Source organism: Panthera uncia (genome assembly GCF_023721935.1).
Source record: "Panthera uncia isolate 11264 chromosome C1 unlocalized genomic scaffold, Puncia_PCG_1.0 HiC_scaffold_4, whole genome shotgun sequence".
Lineage (NCBI taxonomy): Eukaryota > Metazoa > Chordata > Mammalia > Carnivora > Felidae > Panthera > Panthera uncia.
The window spans coordinates 2,754,050-2,778,948 of record NW_026057585.1 but is presented as its reverse complement, the minus strand read 5'-3'; the positions used below and the strand labels follow the sequence as shown (position 1 = coordinate 2,778,948).

At 49.8% G+C, this 24,899-nt stretch overlaps 2 protein-coding genes across 3 annotated transcripts; both read right to left on the bottom strand.

Moving 5' to 3' along the window:
* Nucleotides 1-793: 793 nt before the first annotated feature.
* On the bottom strand, nt 794-15,647 carry ITGA10 (integrin subunit alpha 10). Its single transcript, XM_049616448.1, has 26 exons — nt 15,192-15,647; nt 13,108-13,235; nt 12,793-12,941; nt 11,980-12,130; nt 11,610-11,775; nt 11,405-11,478; nt 11,027-11,171; nt 10,694-10,842; nt 10,323-10,466; nt 9,991-10,194; nt 9,564-9,694; nt 8,851-9,017; nt 8,616-8,758; nt 7,219-7,332; nt 6,933-7,018; nt 6,636-6,777; nt 6,374-6,466; nt 6,138-6,214; nt 5,903-5,992; nt 5,406-5,484; nt 5,126-5,239; nt 4,787-4,867; nt 4,521-4,634; nt 3,142-3,237; nt 2,749-2,862; nt 794-2,452 (listed from the first exon to the last, which is right to left on the bottom strand). The coding sequence occupies exons 1-26, from the start codon at nt 15,277-15,279 to the stop codon at nt 2,387-2,389; spliced, it is 3,105 nt and encodes a 1,034-aa protein (XP_049472405.1). The 5' UTR covers nt 15,280-15,647; the 3' UTR covers nt 794-2,386.
* A 2,155-nt stretch (nt 15,648-17,802) lies between these two features.
* Nucleotides 17,803-23,222, bottom strand: PEX11B (peroxisomal biogenesis factor 11 beta). 2 transcript variants are annotated; one of them, XM_049616444.1, is made up of 4 exons: nt 23,141-23,222; nt 22,225-22,340; nt 21,623-21,824; nt 17,803-19,024 (listed from the first exon to the last, which is right to left on the bottom strand). In XM_049616444.1, the coding sequence occupies exons 1-4, from the start codon at nt 23,194-23,196 to the stop codon at nt 18,619-18,621; spliced, it is 780 nt and encodes a 259-aa protein (XP_049472401.1). In that variant the 5' UTR covers nt 23,197-23,222; the 3' UTR covers nt 17,803-18,618. The 2 variants fall into 2 exon arrangements, with proteins under 2 accessions (XP_049472401.1, XP_049472402.1); XM_049616445.1 differs by lacking the exon at nt 23,141-23,222 and adding an exon at nt 22,956-23,127.
* Between the last annotated feature and the right edge of the window lie 1,677 nt (nt 23,223-24,899).

The following is a 24,899-nucleotide window of genomic DNA, read 5'->3' as shown; positions in this document are numbered from 1 at the left end:
TCTAGAAGGCTGTTGCTTAAGTGCACATGTTCCTTGAGGGTACTAGACCACTGGATCTCTAAAAAAATCAAATAGATTTGATTTCTACCATTAGAACCTTAAGTTAATTAGCTAATTATCGCCTGAATGGGCATGAGGGCTTATTTCAAGGGGGATGAGGCATAGGATAAGATTCCGTGGTAGGAGACAATAGCACATAGAAGAAATAAATCTTCAGGGCCTGTGAAAGGCACCCCTAATCTGGGTCACCAGATTAGGAACACCAGCTGGTGCTTCAATACACCCTCTCACTTAATCCTCACAATACACAGTAAGGTAGATTATTTTATAACAAAGTATTTTTAGAACAATAGTTAACCTTTATTGAGTATTTAGTATATGCTCACTTTACTTGGATTATCTCATTTGGTCCTCACAACCCTAGTAAGTCTAAAGACAAGAAAGCCAAGACTTAGCAAAGTTAAATCTGTCCAAGGTCAAACAGCTTTTAAGTGGTATAGCTGAGATTTAAAGCCAAGTCTGTCTTCATTCTCGACCACTGTACTGTTATCTGAGCCTCGGAGTAGTTACGACTGGCTTGAGGCCACACAGCTAATAATGGCAGACCCAGGGTTTCAATCTAGGCCTATGTGCCTACCAACCTACACATTTTATACTCTATAATCACATATGTAAGGTGAGGATTGCAGGAGGCTAGAATGCATCTCCAGTGGGAGAGTCACAGAAAATATTTCAAGTATGTCATAACTTTGCCTTCCAGGAACTCAACTGTATAAGGTCTCGGGTGGTCCAAGAATCTACCTCTCACCATTCCTGAGCAGTCCATATCCTAAGGAACTCAAAGAGAACCAGAAGTCATTTGACACTGAACTTTATTTGTTCTGACCATCTGATATACTGTTCACCCTGCTGGGAAACAGAGACAATGTCCTGTGCAAAAGGCCGGAAACATGCCAAAATAAACATTGAGGCCAGGCCTCGAGAACAGCCCTGGAGGACAAGTTCTGTGGCTGCTTGTCAACTGCCCAATCAGGTCTCCTCTCTTCTCAGCTCTCAATGGGTGCTGATTCTTCAAATGGCTGTCAGAGCTGCACCTTGGAGACCAGTAACAATTTCTTTGATTACAAAGAAATATAAGTCACCCAGTAGTTGGTGAGAATCTAATTATCTCTACTGGCCATGACCACAAAAATGGTGGGGTGGCCCAGAGACGGAAATTGGGAATTTCCGGTAGATATCAGGCAAGGGCTGGCAAACTGATTCCACCAGAGAAGCCCTACAGGCATGACTGCAGTTGCCCCAGAAACATGTGGCTATTTGTGCTACATAACCAGTGCTGAGCAAGTAAGGGCTTGCTCCCCAGAGACCTCCTGCCACCCACTTGGGCTTCTTGGTTAATGCAGGCCTGACTCGTTTGGACCCCACGGAGTGGCTGCATCCCAAAGCTGGTGAAAGGGATTCCCTCCATCAAGAAGAAATCCTCTCCCTTCTCTCTGGTTTCCATAAGGAGGCCCCAACGAGGGCTCAAGAGTGTGTGAGGTCCGAGAGAGGAGAAAACACTGCCTAGGGACCCAGCTCTCCACGGGCCATGACGGAGACAACAGGACCATTTTCTGCTATTCCAGGACTAGCCACCTGGGGGCACCCGGCCCTGGCTTTGCTCCCAGGGAAGGCTGCGAGTTGGGAAACGCTGGCCCAGCAGGACTGGGGCAGCTCAGTTTCCCAGGCACCTGAGGGCGGGCCAGCGCACCACAAAGTCTCAGGTTTCAGGGGGACGGCAGTTGCCCGTCTAAATGCTTCTCTGTTCCTTGGAATTGTACAGAATGTCTCTTGTGGCTTTTCCTCCTCCCTCCTTTTTTCCTGTTGACTCTCCCCATCCGGCGCTCTGAATCACCCGACTCCACAGGAAAGCAGCAGATGTTGACTTTACTTTTTGAAGCCAACATCGGCTCCCTCCTGTGGAGTGGGGAGCAGGCAGGAAGGTGAGAGGCAGGGGAATGGAGGAAAATGGCCCCCATCTTCTCCAATTTTGAGGCAGGATATAGGGGGAATCTGAAAGGAGTCAGGGTCCATAGGCGAAAAATTCTTGATTCCTGGGATAAGGGAAATGGGGCCCCAAACCAAGGCCCCGGTGTTGGCCGTGGAACCGGGATGGTGAGGGAAGAACAGGGTGAGAGTGTTCCTGGTTTTGGTGTCAGCCCCTCTGGTCTGAGGTAAGGCCTCATCTCTTGCCAGCAGCATCCTCATGACTCAAAAGTCAAGTCAGGCTGCAGGTCTGGGGAGACAGTCTAGAAGCTTCTTCTTGTCCGAGCCCCCAAACCTCAGTTCTTATGCAAGTCTTTTGGAGAAGCCGCCAAGGAGGACTTTCTAGGGCTTTATTCTACATTCAATGCTCCAATTTCTCTTCTCTTTTTTCTTCCTCAGGGATTTTCTTACGGGCAAAGAAGCCAAGCTGTAGAGGAAGAGATAAGAGTCATCGCCAAATGTCCTGCCTGGACACCTTGCCAACAGCCCTCAGACATATCTGAAGTCTTCGCTTTTGTTTTGCTTCCAAAAATGAGATTCTGATTTATTTTATTTGGCTTAGCTTAATTCAACCAACATTTGTGGAGTATAGTGAAAGAGCTCCCGGCAGGACACCCACAGCCTGCTTAGCGGCCCATCACAAACCCAGTTCTCCCTGCTATAATCAGGGATCCCTCAACTCGTGGGCATCATGCCCCCTACTCCCACTGAGGCAGTGCCTACCTTCCAAAGGCAGAAGACAAGGAGAGCAAGCAAGAGCAGCCCTCCCAGGACACTGCCAATGAGAAGCCACAGGGAGATGAGGACAGGGCGGGTCTGAATCACCTCCAGCAGGCTCTGTAGGGGAAGGAGACTTGTTTCACACTTGTGCCCTTTCTCCCAGCTAGGCTCGCCCACATGATAGCAAAGCCTCGAAATGAAAGAATAAAAAGAAAGAAACTGAGGCAGGAATAAAGGCAGTGGGACCCCCGCCTCCTGATCGATCACTTGTGACACTTCAGCTGCTGCCTAATGAGGATGGTCTCAGTTATGAAAAAGTCCCCCCTCCCCCTGCGCCCTTCTGCCAACCCCACCCTCACTCTTTGCACAGCTCTCGGGCTCGGGCTCCAGTCCCACCTCACTCCAACGAGAGGCTTCAGGCAGCTGTAGGACACTGCCCTCCTTAGCTCCCAGCTCAAAGGTGCTGACCACCGTCAGGGACTTGAATTTGGCCTGTGGCGCAAGTGGATGGGAAGACAAAGTGAGCCATCATCAGGTGGTGTGGCTCTTGGAACCCCAATGGCAGAGATGAGGCCAGTAGGTACAACTTCCGGTGCCTTCCAGACCAGAAGAAAAGGTTGGAGACCAATGGAGAGAGAGAGGAAGGGTAACAGATGGAAAGCCTCTGGTCCTTCATATATGGTGTTGGCTCTACCCAATATTAGTTAACTCCCCTTCCTTTGGCCCTCCCTAGCCTTCCTTTAGGTTGAAGTTTAGATGTCAACCCCTCTTGGAATTAGGGAGGTGTTTCCTCCTAACCCCTATCAGCCTGGATTAGGTCATAATATTCTCTTTGCTTCTCTTTCACCACTGGACTATAAGATCCTCAAGGTCAAGAGCAGTGTCCTATAAATTTATTGATTTATTTTGTGTGTGTGTCCTATAAATTTAGATGTCTCCAGTGCCTAGTGCCTAGCACCGTGCTAAGTACCTACTGGTTTCTCAATAAATCTTTATTGAAAAAAAAATAAGTAAATGAATGAAAAAAGGATACCAAAGAGCAATAAAGAGAGAATCAGACTTAGGGAAGGATGGTGTCTCCAACATAACTTTCCTATAAAATATGCCGTGTGCTATTCAAAGTAGATAGCCCTTAGTACCACATAGCTGTTATAATTAAGGTGCCATTTCCATGCTCAGAAACTCACACTGACTCCTGTCTATCATATTAAGTTCAACTTCATCTCCCCAGCTTTAGAGAACTTTCATAACCTAGATCCCTTTCGGCTATATGATCTTGCCTTCCATTACCCGCCAATACATATCAGGCATGTAATAATCAACTGTTTATTCATGCATTTAACAGAAATGTATTAAGTCGCTATAATGAGTAAGGCATGGTGACAAATGTTGGGGATATTCTCCTCAGTGTCTGCCAAATACAGGTCCTTTTATATAGTAGGCACATGGTGGATTATTAGTTGATTGAATTTAGGTATCCTATAAATGTTGATTATTGATAGAGCACTAAGGGATGATAAACAGGAAAATACAAGGAGAATAACTAGCTTTAATGAGTCCATCTCATTATTCATTTATTCCTTACAACCTCATGAAGTAGGTATTATCTTCCCCATTTTAGAGAGAAAGAGTAAGAATCAGGGAGATTAAATAACTTGCTCAAGGTCCAACAAGCTAGTAGGAGGCAAAGTTGGAACTTGAACATGAGTCAATTCCAAAATCTATGCTGAAGTTCCAGACCATAGTGGAAGAGGAAAATAGAAGAAAAGATTTACCCTCCGGAAAAACTCATTGTGAACCAGCCTCAGTAGTCCAACAGAGACCTCAGTCCCCTTTGCCAGCTGCCCAAGATGGCACCTCACGACTTGACACCGAGTGTTGCTCCCATTCTTCCAGAAGAGACAGACAGATCAGGATCTTGGGATGGAAAAATCCCTTGCTCCCCACTCCAGGCTCCGCCCCCGTCCCAAGGCTCCAAACACTACTGCTCCCCACTGCATTCCCATTCTGGACACCTTCTTCACCTTCTTGTGAGCCATACCAGTCTGTTTGTGTGATGAAACTCCTCGGGGTGCACAAGGGGTCCTGGGGGCTCGGTCAGGTTCTGTACTGTGCAACTTGCCTAGAGGGAGATGCAACTTGAGCCACCCTCTTGATGGTGAGAGGCCAGCCACTCCAGGGTGACCAGGAGCATGCTACCCACGCTCCGTGGTTCTTCCCTGGGCAATCCCTCTCTTTCTCCCCCAAAGAAGGCACATGTGTAAAAGAAAGGCCTCCCAGAGAGAGGAGCCCTGATGGCAGTGACCCCAACAGAGAAGGAGCTGGGTAAGTTCACCAGATCAAGGTGGCAGGGTTCCATGCACCCTTAGCCTGGACTCACATTGTTGGTGATGAACTGAGACAATGACAGGAAGTAATTGCCCCCATGGGCCACAGCTGGAAGGAGGGCTGAGATGATGAGGCCACTGACCACATAGCAGCCAAGGTTCTGAACCTAAAAGGAGGATTGGAAGTGGGAAGAGGTGGGACACAGAAGACCTTTCCTCATCTGTTCCTCTTCACCCTAGATGCCACTGGAAATCGAAGAGAGACTCTTCCCTCCTTTGCCCAGCACTCCTCCCCCTCCCCCTGCTCATGCCAAGGCCCCTCCAGCTTCTCACCCTAAGAGTGGTTTTGAATTCGGGACCCACTGGGAGGGGCCCATATGGGTGAACCTCATAGCGGTGCAGAGTGGACTCACTGCGTGGACACCGAGTCAGGAAGCACAGGGTCACAGCCATGACACAGACACAGGGGCACATGATCAGCACACAGACATGGATTCAGGGAAGGCAGGGCCAGCACGTGGATAAAGGGATGGGGGTACATAAAGAAGACAGAAATGGAATGTGACGTAGACCTGGTACAAACTTTATGGTTGCACCCCCTACCCTTCGCCCCAGCTCCAATCCCTAGGGCCTAGAGCCAAGCCCTATATCTAGGAAAGTAAGATGCTCAAAAGGTTCGACTTGAGTGGGATTCAGGGCAAAAAGATGGAGCAGCCCCAAGGGTTTGCATTTGGGGAAAACACTGAAACACATGGAAGGAAATGGAGAAAACACAGAGTAGGGGTCTGGGGCCAGAACGGACGGGGTCCTAGTGGGGAGCTGAGCCATACCTGGAGAATAGGAGGCGGGGCTCGTAATGAATGTAGGCTGAGGTCTGGGCTGTGTTATCTTGAAGGGTCCCGTTTCTCTCCAGGCTATTGCTGTAGGGTTGGGGGAGAGGCTCACGTCCCAGCCCACTCTAAGACACCCCACTCTGGAGGAGACGAGTCACCGCTGTTTCCACCAACCCCCTCCCCCCGCAAGACTCCACAGGAGAGGCTGGGAGGAAGCTCCCCTTGTTCCCACCTGGTGGCAGTCAGCCTCACGAGGACCTGGCTCAGGAGGAAAGAGCAACTAAACTCGAACTCCAGCAGAAAGGTCACCTGGAGGCAGGTGGTTTGGGGTCAGGGCATAGTCCTCTTTATGGGGCCAGCACAGAAGAACAGGAGGCCTCGTGGGCCTCCTTCCCTAAACTCCCAGGACCCGCAGGTTCCGGCCCCTGTTCTCTCAGAACCCCTTTCTCATCCTGGGCCCCTACTCACCTTGGCTCCAGCCTGAAAGACAGGGTGCCCCACACTGCAGAGCCGGACATGAGGGGAAGGGGCTGTGCATTCCACCTTCACGGGGCTGTCCCTCTGAGGGCAGAGGAATGTGGCGGGGGCTGGAGCTGAAGCCGTCAAGTGTCTCCTGCCCACAGCCTCTCAACACAGAGCCTTTCTCCAGAGCCTTTTGCAGCCTAGGCCAATACCCCAATCTTCCTCCCCCTCCTTCCCCGACTCCTCCCAAATCTCCTCCCCCAGGTACCTGAGGTGTGAAACTGGCCAGGTGGAGGTTTCTAGAGAAGCTCAGGTTCAGGCTAGCGTTGTAGGCATTTTCCTTCCTGTTCTCCAGAGTTGCTGATACTAGCACTTTCTGCCGACCTCCTCGAACTACGAAAGGGTCCTTCCTAGGAGGGGTGGATAAGGGAGAGCCCAGGAGTTGAAAAGCTGCCAAAGGCATCACTTCTACTCTTCTGGGCAAGAAACAACCCTCCAGCTCCCTTCAAGCTCCTTCTGGTCTGTCTCAGGTCACCCTGGTTTGGCCAGTTCACATCCATCCCACCTGGAGCCTCTGATGTCCATATCAGCACGAAGCACCAGATCTGTGACACATTCATTGTCAGGGCCACAGTCCTTAGAGAAGGGAACCTGGAGGGGAGAGAAGGGGCTGAGGCCTGATAGGAAGGCAAGCAGAAAAGCACGGAATTAGGGGGAAAGGGAAAAGAAAAGAGTGGGTGCCCGGGTCAGATTTGGCTGTGATATTAGGTCTCGGCCCTCCGTGTCTCTTGAATTCACTGAGAAGGGCAGTACTGGGACCCAGGGGCAGGGCAGGGCTTGGCATCGCTGACCAGCTTTCGTATAGAGGTGGGTGAGCCCTCATCCAGCACAGGTCCTGGCTTCGTGGTGTTGTCCAATGCAAAGGTCACAGTCAAGGCCACTGGCCGGAGGTAATCTGAGGTATCCTAAGGAAAATCAGAATCAAGGATTATGGGGAGCCAGGAGTTAGGGGTACAGCCCAGGCCCCCGTAAGAACGTGATTATTACAGTGATCAATTACCGAACACCTTCTATGTGCTGGGTACTGTCCTGAGGTTTTATCAGCACTATTACCTTTAATTCCAATACAACTCCCACACTGTAGTTATTATTAGTATCTCCTCTTTTCGGGTAAGCAGGGAACCTGCGGGGTGCAGGTTATGTGACCTGCCAGAGTTCACGAGTGGTGACCGGCAGAGTGAGGCCTCAAACCCAGATCAGCCTGCCTCCAGAGTCTGAACTTCCTCACTGCCCCAGCTTCAGCTCTGGCTTTCTTGCCAGACCCGGCAGAAATTCCTCCTCCAGCCAGCCTGCCCCTCACTCCCAGGCCCCGACACGGAGACAACTAGACAACTAGACAACTAGACGACTCTTAACAAGAACCTGTATGTGCGTTAATCTGATCAAGAACCTGCACTTGTGTTATTCGGATCAAGAACCTATATGTGTATTTTGTTTGAGGCACCTGCCTCAGTATTATACACGGTGTTTGCTATGGATGCGTCCCAATTATTTACTTTACCTCTGCTTAGAGCCTTTGTGTTGCCTTCCCCACCACCTGACTCCCTCTCTCCCAAAGCCAGTGTCCTCTTGAACAGTTTCCAGATTTCCATAGCCATACCAAAGCCGGGATGTTTTCATTTGTTTGGGTACCAGTATTTATGGATCTCTAACTACATAATTTCTCTCTTCTTTCTTTCTTTCTTTCTTTCTTTCTTTCTTTCTTTCTTCTTTTTCTTTCTTTCTCTCTCTCTGTCCCCTTCCTTCTTTCCTTCCTTCCTTCCTTCCTTCCTTCCTTCCTTCCTTCCTCTAACTGGGGCCAGTATAAGATCCCAGAGGCTGATCTGCAAATCAAGCTATTTGTCTTTGTGTGTGAGACCCTGTATTCAGGGTTGGGTGACTTTTCTAAGAGAAATACTGGGAGCAGGGAGGGGGTTGGTCGCATTTTTTTTTTTTAACCTACCTTGGGGTAGCGGGGGAAATCCTATTTTTTACAATATTTTTGTTTTTGTTTTTCTATTAACCTTTCCTTTTATCCTTGAATTTTTACTAAATTTCCTCCTGACTTAAAAATCTTGTTTCTAATTTGGGAATTTGAAATCTTGGTACTTAATGTTATGCCATTTTTTCCAAAGAGTTCAAACCACTTTAATACCAGAACATGGTAAAATATTTGCAGAGTCTGTCCTGTCTTCCTGCCCGTCCTCACCAGCACGTGGAAGCGCAGCTGCTCACAAGTGACGTTCCCAACACTGAGCCGGAGCCTCCGAGGGGACAGCCTCTGGCCTGAGCCGTCAAACACAGCACGAGCCCCTGTGGTCCACTCGTCCAGTGACGCTGTGAACCGCAAATCTGGATGGGGCAGGCAGGAGCGAGGGTGGAGAGGGGTCCAGGGACCAAGGCAGGTGGGCTTAAGGGTTACTTAGGACGCTCCGGTCACTCACAGAATCGGCGATCCCAGTGGCCAGGGGTGCGAGAGGTCACTCGGAAGCAAAGGGCTGCAGACAGGCAGGCTGCCTCCTGGCCTCGCCGGCTGCAGTCCCTCTGAACCACACTGATGGCCGGAGGGGTCACCTCCAGGGAAGGGGCCAGGTGGACAATGGGCCGGGAGCTGGGATCAAGAAATTCTAGCAGTAAGAGGAAAGCCCTTGGAGAAAGGTGATCCCCAGTGCTTGCCTCCCAGAGGTCAAAGGAAAGAATGAGAGGCTAGATGTACACGTGTCACCTCCCCGCCGGAACCTTCAGGCAGAAAGATAATAGCTAACACTGAATAAGCACTTGCCATGTGCTAGGCACTGTGTTAAGATCTTTCATGATTATTGCATTTAACTTTCACAACAAACCTATGAGGTAGATTCTGTTATTATTCCCGTTTAAGATTTTTTTTTAATGTTTATTTATTTTTGAGAGAGAGAGAGAGACAGCGCATAAGTGGGGGAGGGGCAGAGAGAGAGGGAGACACAGAATCTGAAGCAGCTCCAGGCTCCGAGCTGTCAGCACAGAGCCTGATGCGGGGCTCAAACTCACGAACCGTGAGATCACGACCTGAGCCAAAGTCGGTTGCTTAACCGACCGAGCCACCCAGGCACCCCCACAAGCCTTTGTTTTTATCAGTTAGGTTATGCTGTCCATAGCCTCCTGAGCTAGGACTGCTCACCTAAGCAAAACGGCTGCCCCTTGGGCACCCACAGCCACATCTACCAGGTCATCTCCATCCAGATCCAGCCGGCCATCCACACTCCGGCCGAAGTAGCTGAGGGCCTGTGGCATGGAGATAGCAGCAATCCTCTGAGAGGAAGAGAGGGGAGACTGAGCAGGGACTCTCACGCCTGGTGACCCCGGCCGCCCACCCGGCACACAACAAGGGGTAAGAGAATAAGAAGAATAAGAGACACTAGTCTGTACTTAGGAGTCCCTAGTACGGCAACCTGTACCCTACCCTCCCACCTCACCTTTTTGACTACTGATAAAAAAGCACTTGTCCAGTTTGGGTCTCAAGGCCAGGGAAACAACGACGAACAAGGAGCACACCCCCCTTCTCCTTCCTCCCACCCATGCCCCTGCTTTCTCTGCACGCTCCTGACCTGGGCGGGACGGGGCCTGATCCCACTCTGGGCGCCATGATACAGGTACAGTGCTCCATGGTGCCCGTCCTCCAGGGGCGCCCCCACAGCCACATCAGCAAAACCATCTTGGTTCAGATCAGGAAGGGCACTCATGGCAAAGCCAAACCGAGCATCCTGGGGGGGTTCTGGCTGAAGTGTTCCCTGGAGTGTCAGCAAGGACTGCTGGTGGAGGGGAGAAGACAGAAGACGCTGATCTGGTGGCTCCAACCTCTCAGCCAGCCCGTGAACAGACGTGCCTTCCCTCCCTCCTTCCCTCCACCGCCCCCACCACAGACCCCAGCAAGTCTCACCTGACCCACCAGATACACATAAACACGGCCCGTCTCCTTGTTCTGGGGTCCCAGGAACATGGGGGCAGCCACAAGTAAGACATTGGTTGTTCCATCCCCGTCCGTATCCAATGGACAGAGCTCACTGCCAAAGTAGGAGCCAATCTGGGGAGTGGCGGGGAGCGATGACCCCAGGGAAAAAGGAAGGTGATTGTGGACAAGTGAGAAGCATCAGCCAGCCTACCAGCGTGGTTCTCACACCCCTGACAGACTCCGCCAACCAGAACTCAGCAAAGATTTTTCAGGATCCTCTCTTGGTCCTTCCCATTCCTCCCCCACAGCCTGAAGGCCCCTCAGGATCCAAGCGTCCCACCCGCTCTTGGATGCCCTACCTGCTCCCCCTGGAGGCTCTGGGCAACCCTCACAGCCCCATCTCTCTTAAGCTGGAAGGCGATGACCTTTCCTCTATGTCTAAACCGAGGAGCCCCTGAGAGAAAGAGGCGGCGTCCACCCCGCAAAAGCATGGAGGAAACAGAGTAACCTAGAAGTGGACAGGGAATCGGGTGAAAGGGAAAAAAGATGGGGTCAGAGTAGGAGGGGTCCCTAAAGGCACAGGACGAGGTCCCAAAGAAAGTAGCAGATTGGTGAGAAACTGCTCTCATACCCCCCACTGGGGAAACAGTTCCTCCTCACCCCCTAATTCCCTGCAACCCTCTGCTACTTACCTAAGTAGGCTGCATGGTTCTGCAAAGCAGGGGGGAACTCATCTTCCAGGGCCGTCCGTGGGGGGAAAAGGCGGTGACCTTCCTCAAGCCATAACACAGAGCCCCCCCAGTCATAGGCCCCCACCATTCCAAAGAGAATCCCATCCTGTATGGCAGAAACAGATGGGGTCGTTTGAAAAGACAACAGGAAATAAAGAGTAAAAACTCCAGGAGTGAGAGGGTCACTAAGACTATGCTGGGGGCACTTGGAAGGCATGGGAAGGTCGGTATGGACATTGGTTAAAGGAAGAATCTAGAAGAACTCTGGGCGGGGTTGAAGTTGCCTGAGTCTGAGGTGGAGAGGAGTCAGATGTTGAGAGGGGTCAGAGTCTGTCCAACCTTCAACCGATGAGTAGAGAAACCAATCTGAGACATTTCCAGCCCAAAAGAGCTTTCGTTTTCTCCACGGGACCCTTGAGCATGAGAAAATATCAAGGCAATATCAGGAAAGACATTTCTTTGACTCACTGAACTCACTCCAGAACCCTGCCTACACCCAGAACTCCTCCCTACCCTGTCCCCATTTCTTCAGGGAAGTCATTACCCTCAAGCCCAAAAATCCGGTCTCCCAGCGCGTCCACAATGTCCGTCAGTACAGCTTCATCTGTGACGTTGAAGAAGAATCTCTCATCTGGATCACTGGCAATGGTTCTGATTTCCCGCAGGAAAGAGCTAGGGTCTCGCTGTCTCCGGAGGTAGTGGCCAAGGACCTGGGGTCAGGAGAGCAAGGTGGGGTCAGTTAGCTGTGGGGAGTGAGGTGTTACAGCTGGTACACAACACAGCCGACTAGAGTGAAAGAAGAGAAAAGAAGAGGCTGGTCTTTGGGGAGTCATTAATGCCTATCTTCTTCAAGTTCCCCCTCCTCGGGGTCACCATCCCCCCTCCATCCTTCCAGATCTGGAGTAGATTCTCACCGCAATCCCATAGCGGGTCACTCTCCCAGCCTCACAAGCCTTTAGGGCTGCAGGAAGTTCCTCTCCATCATGTGACTCTCCATCAGTGACAACAACCAGCAGCCTGGCCGCCTCTGGCCGGCCCCCGCGGGATGGACTGAATCCTTCTGTGCTGAGAAGAGAGAGAAAAGAGTGAGGTGTGATCACGTGTATGCAGACACACACACACACACACACACACACACACACCACTGTCAGCAGTTCACTGAGGTCAGGCATATTGCCTTTTAGTCCACCTCCCTGACAGTGGAGACTGGCACACAGGAAGGGCTAAAATGTTTGAATGTCATAGAGCATGGGCAGCAGCATATCCTCAATGCAAATAAGTATGAATGCCATTCGTTCATAGATTCATTCAGCAAAAGTTACATTTGGGAGAGGACAAACATCCAGAGAATGTGGAATAAAGGAGAGTGGTCAGGACAGGGAAGTCTTCCCAGAGATGAGTTCTGAATCATGTTTGGCAAGTGGGCAAGGACATAAGTGGTGGAGAGTCTGAGGGCCAAGATCAAAGCGGGAGGGCAGGGATAGAGAGAGTTCTGTCTACGGAGATAAATAACATAAATCAGGGATGTGGAAAGACACAGACGTACACTTTGAAGAGAGTGACGAGAAGGGTATGCAGTGACGGCCAGCTTAGCCTTCCCCAAAAGTGCACACAAAGAAAAGCATCGAAGACATTTTGGGATGGACACAGTGGACTCCAAACCCTCCCCTAACCTTTCTAGGCCCTCCCCACTTTGGCCTCCCAGGCTCCCCTTCCCAATGCCTCACCAGGCCACCAGGATTGCTTGGGCGGTCTTTGTTTCTCGTCCCTCTCGCCGACTCAGGTTCCTGGCTGCCCTCACCACTTCCTCCTTGGTTCGGAAATCTCCCAGGGACCACTCGTGCACAGGGCTCTCCCCATACTGTACCAGTCCCACCTGAGAATAAAGCGTGCACTCACATGGAATGTGTGTGCTGAGGGAAAAGATAGTATGTGGGGGCAGGGAGATGGGCATTTGGATACTACTGAAGACACTACCTACATTTACCTCCTTCTCTCCCCGTCTCTCCCTGTCCAAGCCCATCCACATTGCCTTCTCTTACCTGTATCTGCTCCGGGTCAATAAACAGTCTCCCTACCAGTCTTCGTAGGAAAGTCTGAACTTCAGACCAGGGGTAGATACTGTTGGAGCCATCCAAGACGATGACAACATCCATGTAGGTGGGACAGCCTAGGAAGAGGGGTATGCTGATGGGGAACAGAGGGGTAGAAGGATATTGGGCACGCAGGCAACAAGGGAAGAAGTCACAGGAGGGCACGTTCCATTCAAACAATTATTTGGCGCTTCTGAACATGCAAGGAAGGTAGTATACTAGGCCCTGGGTAAATGCAGAAATGAATAAAAGAGGACACGGGCATACATACAACTTACTAAAAGAAGAAGAAGAAGTAGAAAAAGAAGGAGGGAGAGGAGGGAGGAGGAGAGGAAAGGGAGAAGGAGAAGGAGAAGAAAGAGGGGGAGGGAGAGACGGAGGGGAATTAAGTGCTAGGTAGAAACAGAGCACCACTCTATGTTTTGGGAGAAGAAGAGGTCAGTTCTGATTGTGGGGAATCAGAGACGTAAGCAATAGAAAGATGTCTGAGGAGAGGAGAGCATTTGCCTGGAGAACACTTTAAAAGGACACGGAGGTATAAAAATAGATGACAAATAGAATGAGGAGGGAAATGCTCTGGCAAAGGCATAGGGTGTGGAGGGTATAGTGAGAGGGTTTTTTTGACGTTGGTTAGATCAGTTCATGGAGTCTTGATGCCCTGGCAAAGAGTCTGAACTCTTTTTTTTTTTTTTTAATTTTTTTTTCAATGTGTATTTTTAAGAGAGAGAGAGACACAGAGTGTGAGCAGGGAAGGGGGAGACAGAGAGGGAGACGCAGAATCCGAAACAAGGCTCCAGGCTGTGGGCTGTCAGCACAGAGCCCGACACGGGGCTCGAACCCACTGGCTGTGAGATCAGGACCTGAGCCGAAGTTGGACGCCCAACCGACTGAGCCACCCGGACGCCCAACCGACTGAGCCACCCAGACGCCCCCTGAATTCTAATCTATTAGGAAACATGGAGCTTTAGGCACATTAGGTAGCAACGAGGAAAGCGATGCAGGCCCCCTGTCCAGCATCAAACCGTGTTGACCCATCTTTTTCCCACCCTGCACCCAGTTCTGGGGACTGAGTCCTTCGGGCCCTTCTTCTGGCTCACGTTGTGCAGTGGGTGCCAGGCTTCCCTGGGGCCGGAACGAAGCATCCACATGGGCACATATCCCAGAGCTGAAGACAGAGGAGCCACAAGCACGAGACCAGAGAGGGGCACAAGCCTGGGGAGAGTTGGGAGAAATATTACTCCCAGGCTTGGGAGTGCTCTCTCAGCACACACTCCTAGTCAAAGGAGGCGCTGAAACCACTCCCTGGGATTCCCCTCCTTGCTTTCTAGGGTTTTAAACCTCTTGACCCCTCCAGATAGACTAGGTCCCCTTACCATACTGCTCTTTTCTCTGCCAAATCCTTCAGAGACCCCACCACCACCCTTTCGTTAGCTCACCATGAATCCCCCATCATTGTCTGTCTCTAGTAGAGACATTCCGAGGTGCATATTCATAGCAGGATGAGATGAATTTCCCAGTGGATAGTCACCTGGTTGGAAGGGGGTGGAAGAGAATGAGACCATGGGGTCACACATGGGGTGCTTGGGTTTAGGGTGATTAGGAGAGAGGATGAGATCAGGATCAAGTCAAAGATAGGGAGTGTGTGGGATATGGGGGTAAAGTGAGGTATAAGGGGTCAAAGCTACTAGTGTAGCAGGTTAGGGGGTAGGAGTAGAAGAGCGAGGCATCTTCTTACCCAAGTGGCCCTTGGCACATGGGGCACTGTGGGAGCCCCCTATGGGGCAGCGATAAACGTCCCCCCTTCTGTCTCCTGAAGGCCCATCCCAGGGGGCACCCACCAGCATCCTGGGAGGAGGACATGAGTATCAGCATTGTGTGAACATGACCTTTGAGACAGGCTGGAGGGAAAATGCATGGGTGTAGCAAGCCTGGATCCCCAGCCACTTCTAACAGTGGCCTTGCCATCTGCCTTGCCTCCCCTTTAAGAGCTCTACCACAGTCCCAAACCCACGGCCCTCTGATTTCTTCCTCACCATCGACGTCCACCCCCAACATGTTGCAAGACACTGTATCCAAATTCAGCCTCGGGTGGCCCTGAGAACAGGCGTGGGCGGTGTACATCCAGGTTAAAGGGGGAGCATAGACCTGGTGGGGGGGGCGGCAGGAAGCAGTCAGAGTGGTTAATGAATGCCCAGAGAGGCACAACCAGAAAGAAGTGCAAAGGGAATACTTATATCTCAGTCTATATCCCTGTTTCTTACTCAGAAGTTGTCCTGGCCTCTGTCAACATCATGTATTCAGAACTCCAAGCAAGGATGGTCTCCTTCCAGTATTTGGGTCCAGATGTCTAACCTGTGGCCCATGCTGGTGCACAGCTGTATTTCCATTCCCACCTCTGAAATCTCATTCACAGACATGTCTGGAAGGGTCAAGTTCCTCTTTTCCACATCATTCCCCCTACGCATCCTCCCCCCACAAGCTGTAAGAGTCAAAGAGGGAGAGGGCCTTTCTGAAGCCCAGAACAACTATGCCTTCCAGATTCTCCCCAAACCCAGGACTTCAGGGAGGACAAGAGGAGGCTAGGGAGTACTGCATGGCTAGGTCTCTCCTCTTGTTGTCTCTTTCTGACTCCCAGTGTCGTTGCCACACTCTCACTCTCTTTCTCCAGCGTCTAGGTCTCTGCTTGATTCCAGTTCTGAAAACCTCAGTGGTAATTAACTGGGTGGGGCTACTCCACTGCCCACACGTATGGTTTGCCATCCACCCTCACCAAGAGACCCATCACCCCAAAGTTTCCCACAACCCGCTTCTTTTCTAACTCATCCCCCCCCCCAACTGCCCCCTGCATACCTGTATTTCTTAAATTTCAGCCCACTCTAAAGACCCTCCCCTGACTCATATCCTGGCTGATTCTTCCCTGCAACCCCAATCCCTTTAAAATCAGAGCTAGAATGGGGTGCCTGACTGGCTCAGTCAGTAGAGCATGCTACTCTTGATCTCAGGGTCGTGAGTTCAAGCCTCCCATTGGGCTCAGAGTTTACTTAAAAATAAAATAAAAGAAATTTAAAGAAATCAGAGGTGGTATTTTAGGAAACAAAGATTACAGGGCACTGGTGAGGAAAAATTCCAGGCCTACAGTCCCTCCCATTGTCCTTCCCTGACTAGGTCTTGCTCTTTCCTTTCAAGCAACCCCCTCAGGCCACCCCTATCACCTCCACCACCCATGGCTGTAAGCTCTGTCTCAAACCATGCTCCTTTTCAGAAAGGTGTTTTCTATGTGAGGTGTTGTTTTTTTGTTTTTTTGCATCCAGGAAACTGGCAGAGCCATATGACCAGCAACTAACTCACTGGTTAGATAAACCAAGAGTTCTGACCACACATTTATGCCTCAGGCTCCAGAGACCACCACGGGTAGAAGGAGGTTGGCAGGAGGATAATAGGAATCAGATTAGCCACGTGGAAGGTCACATCATATTTCTTTTGGGACCACTTACTCTTGCAGGGCTTAAATATTTTAGCCAACTGGACCCAGAGCTGACACAAGGCCCTGCCAGTCTCAATACCGAAGCAGTCATAATGTGTGGGCCTAAGAAGGAATGCCCCCGCCCCCCGCCACCACATACACATACACACACGAAATGCAGAATGTGTTAACCTCTCACCCTAACCCCCAAAGATGTCAGCTCCAAAGGTCCCAATGCCAAACAACCCATACACCTTCCACTTCCACCAGAAACCAAGAAGTTAACCTCCCTCACCTGTCAGGAACATCACGGGCAAGAGCAGGTGAAGGATGTCGGGGAGTCCCATGCCTGGTTGTTCTCCGTGTGAGAAGTCCTCTGTGCCTCTGTCCCTCTCCTTTTCTGTTTTCTTTACTTTCCCTCCCATCCTGCCCCCTCCCACTGGCAGCTAAAAATAAAATTGGAAGGAATGGGAGGAGTGATGGTGGGGAACTCCGGGGAGCCCCAGACCAAGGAAAGGACCCAGCCATCTCAGCCTATTTCTCTGCCCTGGTGCTGCCCCCTGGAGGCATCGTGTCACTATCCAAAGAACACAATTCTGGACTTTCTGTCCTTTATTTTTCTTCCTTTTTCTTCTATCCTTTGTGGTTGCCAGGCAGTAATGCTTCCCTCGGGTTTGGAATAGACAGTAGGCATGGGAGACAGATACTTTTTACTTCTTAACCTTATTTATCTCACCCTGGGAAATGGAAAATGAGAGAACTGGTGACAGCGATTTCGTTTCCCCTCCCACCCAGGAGTCCCAACATGTGAACACAGCCAGCCCACAAACCAAACCTTGCCAGTCTCACTGTTTGTGACTCAGCCTATGTTGCCTTGTGGCATCACAGCTTTTGGAGGGACCAGGAACTATGAACCGGTACGGGGTGTGCTTTGTGGAACTGGCACAATTACTTTAATATTAGACCCCCTCTTCTCAATGAGACTATAAACTTCTAAAGCTGGGACCATGAAGCTTCCGAGCTTTTTGGATCTCTATCCCTTAGTATTATGCCCCGCATCGTGTAGGTGTTCAGTGAAAGTCTAGGTGAGGATGCCAGTGGCTAATCCCACGGAAAACCCAAACCACAGGAACAGGAATTAGAGGCCTCAGATGACAGAACACACAGGACCAGACCAAACATCGATGAGCAAACTGATCTTTAATGTGCTGACCTGAAAGGCCTGCTCTCCAGTGTGGGCACAGGCCACAGCTATTTACACAGAATCACTGTACAGTATTTACAGCAAGATGCCAGACACAGCATCATTCTGGATAGGCAAAGAAGGGGTGGGAACAGGCTAGGGAACAAAGCCCTGAAATAAAAGTGTAAGTGGAAATCTGCAGGTGTGAGCAGAGGGAAGGGCCAAGTCATGAGGGAGGCCGGTGAGGTAGACATGAAGGAAGAACCATTGCACCATCTCTGGTGCGTAAGGGGAGAGTCCACTGGGACAAAAGTCTTTAAAATTATGATCTGGTGGCATTTGAAAGGGATAAAATCTGCTACAGGTCACTTTTGTGAGGAAAAAGATGAAGGCAGTTAGAACCTCACAGACCACACCTTCTACCTCCCCTTACCAAAAAAGAGTAATTCTGCTGCTGCTTAAAATGCCCAGGACAGCAAACGGAGAAGGTAAAAAAAAAAAAAAAAAGATGTAGAGACGGAATCTTAAATAGACTCAGAAGAGACAAAGTAAAAGGGGTCAAGAGAGACACAGACATTGCACCAGAGGAAAAAAACAAAAACTCCAGAAGATCTCAACATCAGAATCACCCCGTTGACTTTTCATAAGTCACCTCTCGTCACCTCACCTTTCCCAAAGCTCCTCTCTCTTACCCCTGAATCCTGGGATTTTCACTTTAACCGAGGAGGAGAATTAGAATGAGACTGGTATACTGGGGGCGATCTAAGATTGCATCTTACCAATTCAGATCCCCTCCTTATCTTGTACCAGAATATCAGGGCTTCAGTCTTAGCCAAGGGCAGATTAGGGTAAGAATAGACAAAATGGAGGACACAAGGCCACAAAGCCCCACAATCCCAGGGCCACAGCGCCAGAGGCCTAGTTTGTCCAGTGGAATGAAGAGATCACAGGCATTTCTGACCACATCCAGCAGAAGTGGGGGATGACCTCGAAGGATCCGAGCCAAGAGTAGGACTCGGAGCTGGAGCTTGAGAGCCAGATGAGGCAAGCCTCCTCCTGGAGTCCCTGGACCCCCAGGTCCTGCATTTTCAATTCCTCCTGGGGCTCCTCCTCCAGACCCCTTCACTCGCCGGCTACAAGCTGAAGACTCTTGTTCCATCAGTAGGCGAATCTCATAGGCATCACGGCTCAAGTTCATGATGAGGGAAAACAGATAGTACCTGGGATACACAGGCAAGAAGAGTCAGTAAGGGCAGACAGTAGCCACTAAGCCCAACAAATAGAACACGTAAACATTTTTTCCCCCCGTAATGCAAAGGGATTATACATTGGAACACCAGCAGTAAGTGCTATTAGCCACTATTAAGAATGTCTTCCCAGCTTTCTGTAACTAATCAGCGTTTATGCGTACCTTAAGATCCTGGCTTAACATCATGAGCATCATCAAACCATCCAAGTTCAACCTCAAATCTCACTTGTCCACTTGGCAAGCCACACACTTGGCAAGTGTGTGGCAAGCACACACACATTTGACATGAACTATAATAATGCAAACGTTTTGAGAGAATGAGCTTCAGTTGTTTCAGAAACTCAGACACATTATAGATCTTTTAAATCCCATCCTTTTGTTAAAAAAACAAACAAAACAAAAACAAAAATGGAGGCCCAGAGGTGTTCAGCAACTTGCTAAATGTGTTAGATTATCAATTCCTTAAGAACAGTCTATGTCTGGGGCACCTGGCTGGCTCAGTCAGTAGAGCATACAACTCTTGATCTTGGGGTCGTGAGTTTCAGCCCTATGTTGGGCATAGAGATTACTTAGAAAACAAACACCGAACAGTCTGTTTTTGATTTTTAATCCACTATGACAACACTGGTCTATGCTCAATATAATTGTCCTACCTCTAAAACACATCCTGAATCCAACCCTATCTTTCTCCCTTACACGCTACCAGCACAGTCTCAACCATCAGCACCGCTTGCTTGAACTACTACTTTACTCATTTAACTGGTCTCTCCATGGCCACTCTTGCCCCCTGCCCCCAATAATCTAATTTCATCACTCCCCTTCTTAAAACTTTCCATGGTTTCCTTGCTGTCCCATTTAAGATGAACTCTAGACACCTTAGGCAAGCTTTCAGAACTCAACGTCTGACCCTGCTTCTTGAACAACATCTTGAATGTTTCTTGCCCTCAATCACTATGCTCCAACCATATTAGTTTCTTTCTATCTTTTGATCTCATCAAGCTTGTTCCTGTTTTAGGACCCTTATACTGCCTCATCCATCCACCCGGAATATTCTCCCTCCAAAATCTTCACATGGCTAGTGCTTCCTTGCTCTTCAGGCCTGAGCTTAAATGGCACCTTTCCAGAGAGTTCCTCATTCTAAGGTAGCAAGCCTTTTACTCTCTACCACACAACCATAATTTAATTTCCTGCACAGCACTTAACTACTCATATTTTTATTTATTGTCTCTTTATGTTTGTCTCCTCCCATTACCATGTAAGCTCCACTGGAGCAGGGACTCCTTTTATCTTTACCCTTGTACCCTTGTCTAGACTAGTGCCTGGCACACAGTAAGAGCTCCATAAATATTTGTTGAATGAAATGCATAAACATGGCATATAAACTCTTCTAGGGAGTTGCTTTTCCATAACAGTCCAGCCATGCCTTCACTCCCATCCTTCATACACTATAAGCCATGTAATAGCTGTAAATCACTGATAAACATGAGGAGAAAAGCAAGACGTAAATGGAGATGGAAAGATGCTAACATTATATAACACAACAAACAGAATCACAGGAAACAAAAATAAAAACAAATAAAATGATGTGTATACAGATAATTTTAATCCCAAATCATATTTCTCTCCACCTTCATTACCCGCCAGCTCCTTAGTCCAAGCCAACATCATCTCTTGGCCATATTAGGACATCTCCTCTTCTGCCCTACTGCAATCCACCTTCCACATTGCAGCAAGACAGATCTTCTTTAAACACAATTTGAATCATGTCACATCCCTGTTCGGAACCCATCGTACTTGGGATAAAATTTAAACAAAACGAAACCAAAGAATCCTACCCTTGCGTAAGAGGCCTTGCATGAATGATCTGGCCCCTGCATACATCTCCAGCTGAAACGTACGCCCTTCACTCGATACTGTTCATCATGCTGGCTTCCTTTCTATTTCTCTAATTCCACAAAATATGTCCTGGTTTAAGGCCTTAGAATGTGCTATTTTCTGTTTGAGAAGGTCTTCTCTGCCACTGTTGGCTTTGTCTAACTTGTACTCAGACTTCAAGTCTAAACTAAAACATTACTTTCTCAAAGAGTTCTTCCTTAGCCTTTCAACTGAAATCGGCCCCCCTTGTTATATACCTCATAACACTCTGTACATTTCCACAAATATTGGGTTTGGTATTTGTCTTAATATGACTCCCCCCACTAGACTAGGAGCATAAGGAGAGTGGGAACCATATGTATTTGCCTCTTTGCTTTATTCCTTAGCCCATAGGAAGCACCTCCTAAATATTTTTAGAATGAATGAATGAGCAGGCAGTGAAAGACATAATCTGTGGTATAGACAGAAGCACAATGAAATCAATATAGTATCTTAGGCAACATCATGGAGGAAAAATCTGCCTTCCATCTGCCTCCATTCACTATCCTCTGATAGTTTAAAATCTAAATGAAGACCGGATGCCAAGTGATTAAGACGTGTATATTCTGGGAAGACCCTGAAAGATCTTTCACAAAAGACAAGCCAGGCAGTACAGGGAATACAAAAGGTCTTGTAGGATAAAAGGATATCAAACCTGAATGAACGCTGGGCCCACTTCTCCTGATCCACACGGGGAGCCAGTCCAGATTTTCCAGCCCACAGGACATTGTCACAGGCGAAGTACAAAGCTCGATTGAGGTGACTAACAGTGATGCAGAATCTCAGGACAACATCTGATAAGTGCACAGCTCGTTTGGCTGACTCAAGGGCATCTGCTGAGTTACCCAGTCGTAGAACTTGTGGGGATTAGCAAGGAAAAGCAAGGATTTGGAAGTAGAGGCAAAGAGAGAGTGAGGCACAGAGAAAGAGGAAAGAAGGTGAAAATGGAGGAAGTGATAGGAACAACATTTTTTTTTAAAAGAGGAAAATCAGTTCAAAAAACTTTTTTCTTCAAATTTTCATCAACTCGTGTCCCAGTTTGGTGTTCTCAGACCTGCCCCATTCTCTCCAATCCTTCATTAGCCTCTTACCCCTGTTCTCTGATCTCAATCAGGAGGCCTGCAGAGGATAACTGCAGAGCCAAAGGAGGGGCAAGAATGGGCAGAGGAGGTCCAGAACAGGAAAGAGGGACTGAGGGAGAATAGCTGGGGATGGAGAGAGTGTTGGAGTAATGAAAGCAAAAGCACAGTTACTTACGCTTTCTTCCTAGGCTCAGATGACTCTCCAGTTGTCGAATTTGTTTCTGTAACTCAGGACTGGCCCCATGTTTTTGTAGTGCATGGCCAAGAAGGGAGCAGGCATACTGAGCCGCCCTGGAGGAGAGGCCAGGTAACGTAAGGTAGAGAGACCTCCCTAACCTACCCCTCAAAAAGTCTTCCAAGAGGCAAGTAATGACTTCCCTATTCCCAGTTTGAGACCATTCCCTGTCCTCCTGTATACGCCCGTATCTTACCATTTCTCCTCCAGGGCAGGGGAAGGGAAAAGCTTAAGGATAAAAAGGAGACTAGAAAGGGTTGAGGGACACCACTTGGAGTTGAGAAAATAAGAGGTTTGACCATGATGAAGTCTGAAAGGGACTCTGAAGGCAGCAGGGGATCCATCACAAGCACATCCGTGTGAGAATGTATGTGATACGTAAGGGAGTGGGGGGCAGACGGAGAGCAGATTATTCTTCAGAATAGGTGAACTGGTAGATTTCAAGGCCCTCTAGCTGAATCGAGACCGGAAGACAGGGCGGAGGCAGAGGAGTTCCCGGATAACAGCAGGGTGAGGGGACAAGGGAACTAGAGCCACTCAGCTCTGGGGGCAGAGTCTGGCTCTCCGTCGCGGGGCGAATGCTCCTCACGCCACCACCGCCCAGTGAGTAAAGTGTTGGTCTTATGTGGACATGGCAACCCTTCGCGGCCTCCCCACTGGCCCACTCGTGCCTCAGTTTCCCCATCCTTCCGGTGAGCAGAAACGAATCATCTCACGGCCCGCTCAGATCTGCTCCTGGCTGTCCGTCCGGGCCCCCGTAGCCCGAGCTGACCTTTTGTGACCCCCGTAGTGTGAACGGACCTCGCCTCACGAGGATCTTCTTCTGCCCCCACCCCCATTCCTATTCGGGCCGCACCTACACAGCCGTTCCCGGGCCTGGCTCTGAGCACTGAAGCGAACCCAGGCGTCCATGACAGCGGCAGTCCCGGCTCCGCAGCCCCGCGCCCGCCCCACTTCCCGCCCCTAGTCACGCCTCCTGGACGAGCCAACGGTCGCTCGCGAGGGACAAACATCCTCCGAAAAGAGAGTGAGTGGGGCCGGCCTCGGAAGCGGAATTTCAGAACGGGAAGCGTTTGGCCTGGGCCAACACCTGCCGTGTTTTTGTGTGTGTCTCCATCAGAGCGTACTTTTACCAGGTGGCCTCTGTTTCCTAAGCATGTCTCAGGCGGCACATTCTTCTTTAAATAATCTGGACCGGGGGCGGGGCTTGCAGGAGTAGGGGCGGGGCGACAAGGCGCAGATGCCAGGTCGCCTCGGCGGCTGGGATAGGGTTGCCCCTCCCCGGGATGCTTCCAAAACACCCCCAGCACGCACACACACACACGCGCGCGCACACACACACACACACACACACACACACGCGCGCGCGCGCGCGCGCGCTGCGGCCAAATCCACGGCTCTAGAGGCTGAAGAAGTCTATGGGAGTAGAAGCTAGCACCAGATCCCTGCTCCCCGCAGGACCCTGACGGTTGGGCCGGTGACCTCCAGAATACAGACAGAGAGTCTCCAGGGACAGAGGCTTTAGTGGACGAAATTCGCACTAACCAGCTAACCCTTCCTAATAAGAAGGGCGAAGACTCAGTGGACGAAGCTAACGTCTTCATACTCACCCTCCATCCCCTCACCCCTTTCCCTTCCAGATCACCATGTCTATAGGCAAGGCACCCCTGGGGGTTAGCTGCGGAGGAGGAGGTCTGGGCGGGATCAGTAGAGGTGGTGGGATCAGAACTCCTCACCTTCTCAGCTGCAGCCAAGGTCCGAGTGGGACTGACCATTGTACTGTTTCTTTGGCTGTAGGGAACCTGACCATGCTGTGGTCAGTGACTCGGCCACGACCCAGCCAACTCCATCCTTCCCCTGTGCGGCAACTCTTTGCCCAATTAGCAGCTGCTGACTTAACTAGTCACCTTTGTGGCCCCTAGATGCCACTTGGAATATCACTGTTCAATAGCTGGCCAGGGACATTGTGTGTCGGACACTCATGTTCCTGAAACTAATGGCCATGTATGCTGCAGCCTTCCTGCCTGTGGTCATTGGACTCCACCGCCAGGAAGCAGTACTCCACTCGCATGGACCCCGCTCAGCTGGAAGGAAGCTTCTGGAGACAGCCTGAGGACTTTGCTTCCTGCTTGCCTTGCCCCAGGTGAGTGACTTGGGACTCAAGGCTAGACTGAACAAGAATTTGGGTATGCTACATAAACCTTTGGAGTAAAGAGGTGTGCTTGGCCAGTGGTCACCCAATAATCCTTAGAGTGGAGTCTGCTGTTTTGCAAATTAAGGTCATTGCATGTTGGGGCGCCTGGGTGGCTCACTCGGTTAAATGCCCAACTTTGGCTCAGGTCATGATCTTGTGGTTTGGCTCAGGTCATGATCTTGCAGTTCGTGAATTCAAGCCCAGCATCAGGCTCTGTGCTGACAGCTCAGAGACTGGAGCCTGCTTTGGACTCTGTGTCTCCATCTCTCTGTCCCTCCCCTGCTCAACTCTTTCTCAAAAATAAATGAACATTTAAAAAAACCCGATCATTGCATGCTAATCTGTATCTCTGTTAAGAGCCTACTTCTTCTTTTTTTTTTTTTTTTTAATTTTTTTTTTTCAATGTTTTTTATTTTTTTTT

What these genes read in the sequence shown, in the direction of transcription:
- ITGA10 (XM_049616448.1), bottom strand. Translation starts at nt 15,279, where the DNA reads ATGTACACCGCCCACGCCTGTTCTCAGGGCCACCCGAGGCTGAATTTG. An exon ending in ATGTGTATCTGGTGGGTCAG is followed by an intron (nt 10,195 to 10,322) that starts GTGAGACTTGCT and finishes CCCCTCCACCAG; the next exon opens with CAGTCCTTGCTGACACTCCA. An exon ending in TTCATCACACAAACAGACTG is followed by an intron (nt 4,635 to 4,786) that starts GTATGGCTCACA and finishes CTCTTCTGGAAG; the next exon opens with AATGGGAGCAACACTCGGTG.
- PEX11B (XM_049616444.1), bottom strand. Translation starts at nt 23,196, where the DNA reads ATGGACGCCTGGGTTCGCTTCAGTGCTCAGAGCCAGGCCCGGGAACGG. An exon ending in GCCCGGGAACGGCTGTGTAG is followed by an intron (nt 22,341 to 23,140) that starts GTGCGGCCCGAA and finishes CCTCTCCTCCAG; the next exon opens with GGCGGCTCAGTATGCCTGCT. An exon ending in TCTGAGCCTAGGAAGAAAGC is followed by an intron (nt 21,825 to 22,224) that starts GTAAGTAACTGT and finishes AATCCCCACAAG; the next exon opens with TTCTACGACTGGGTAACTCA.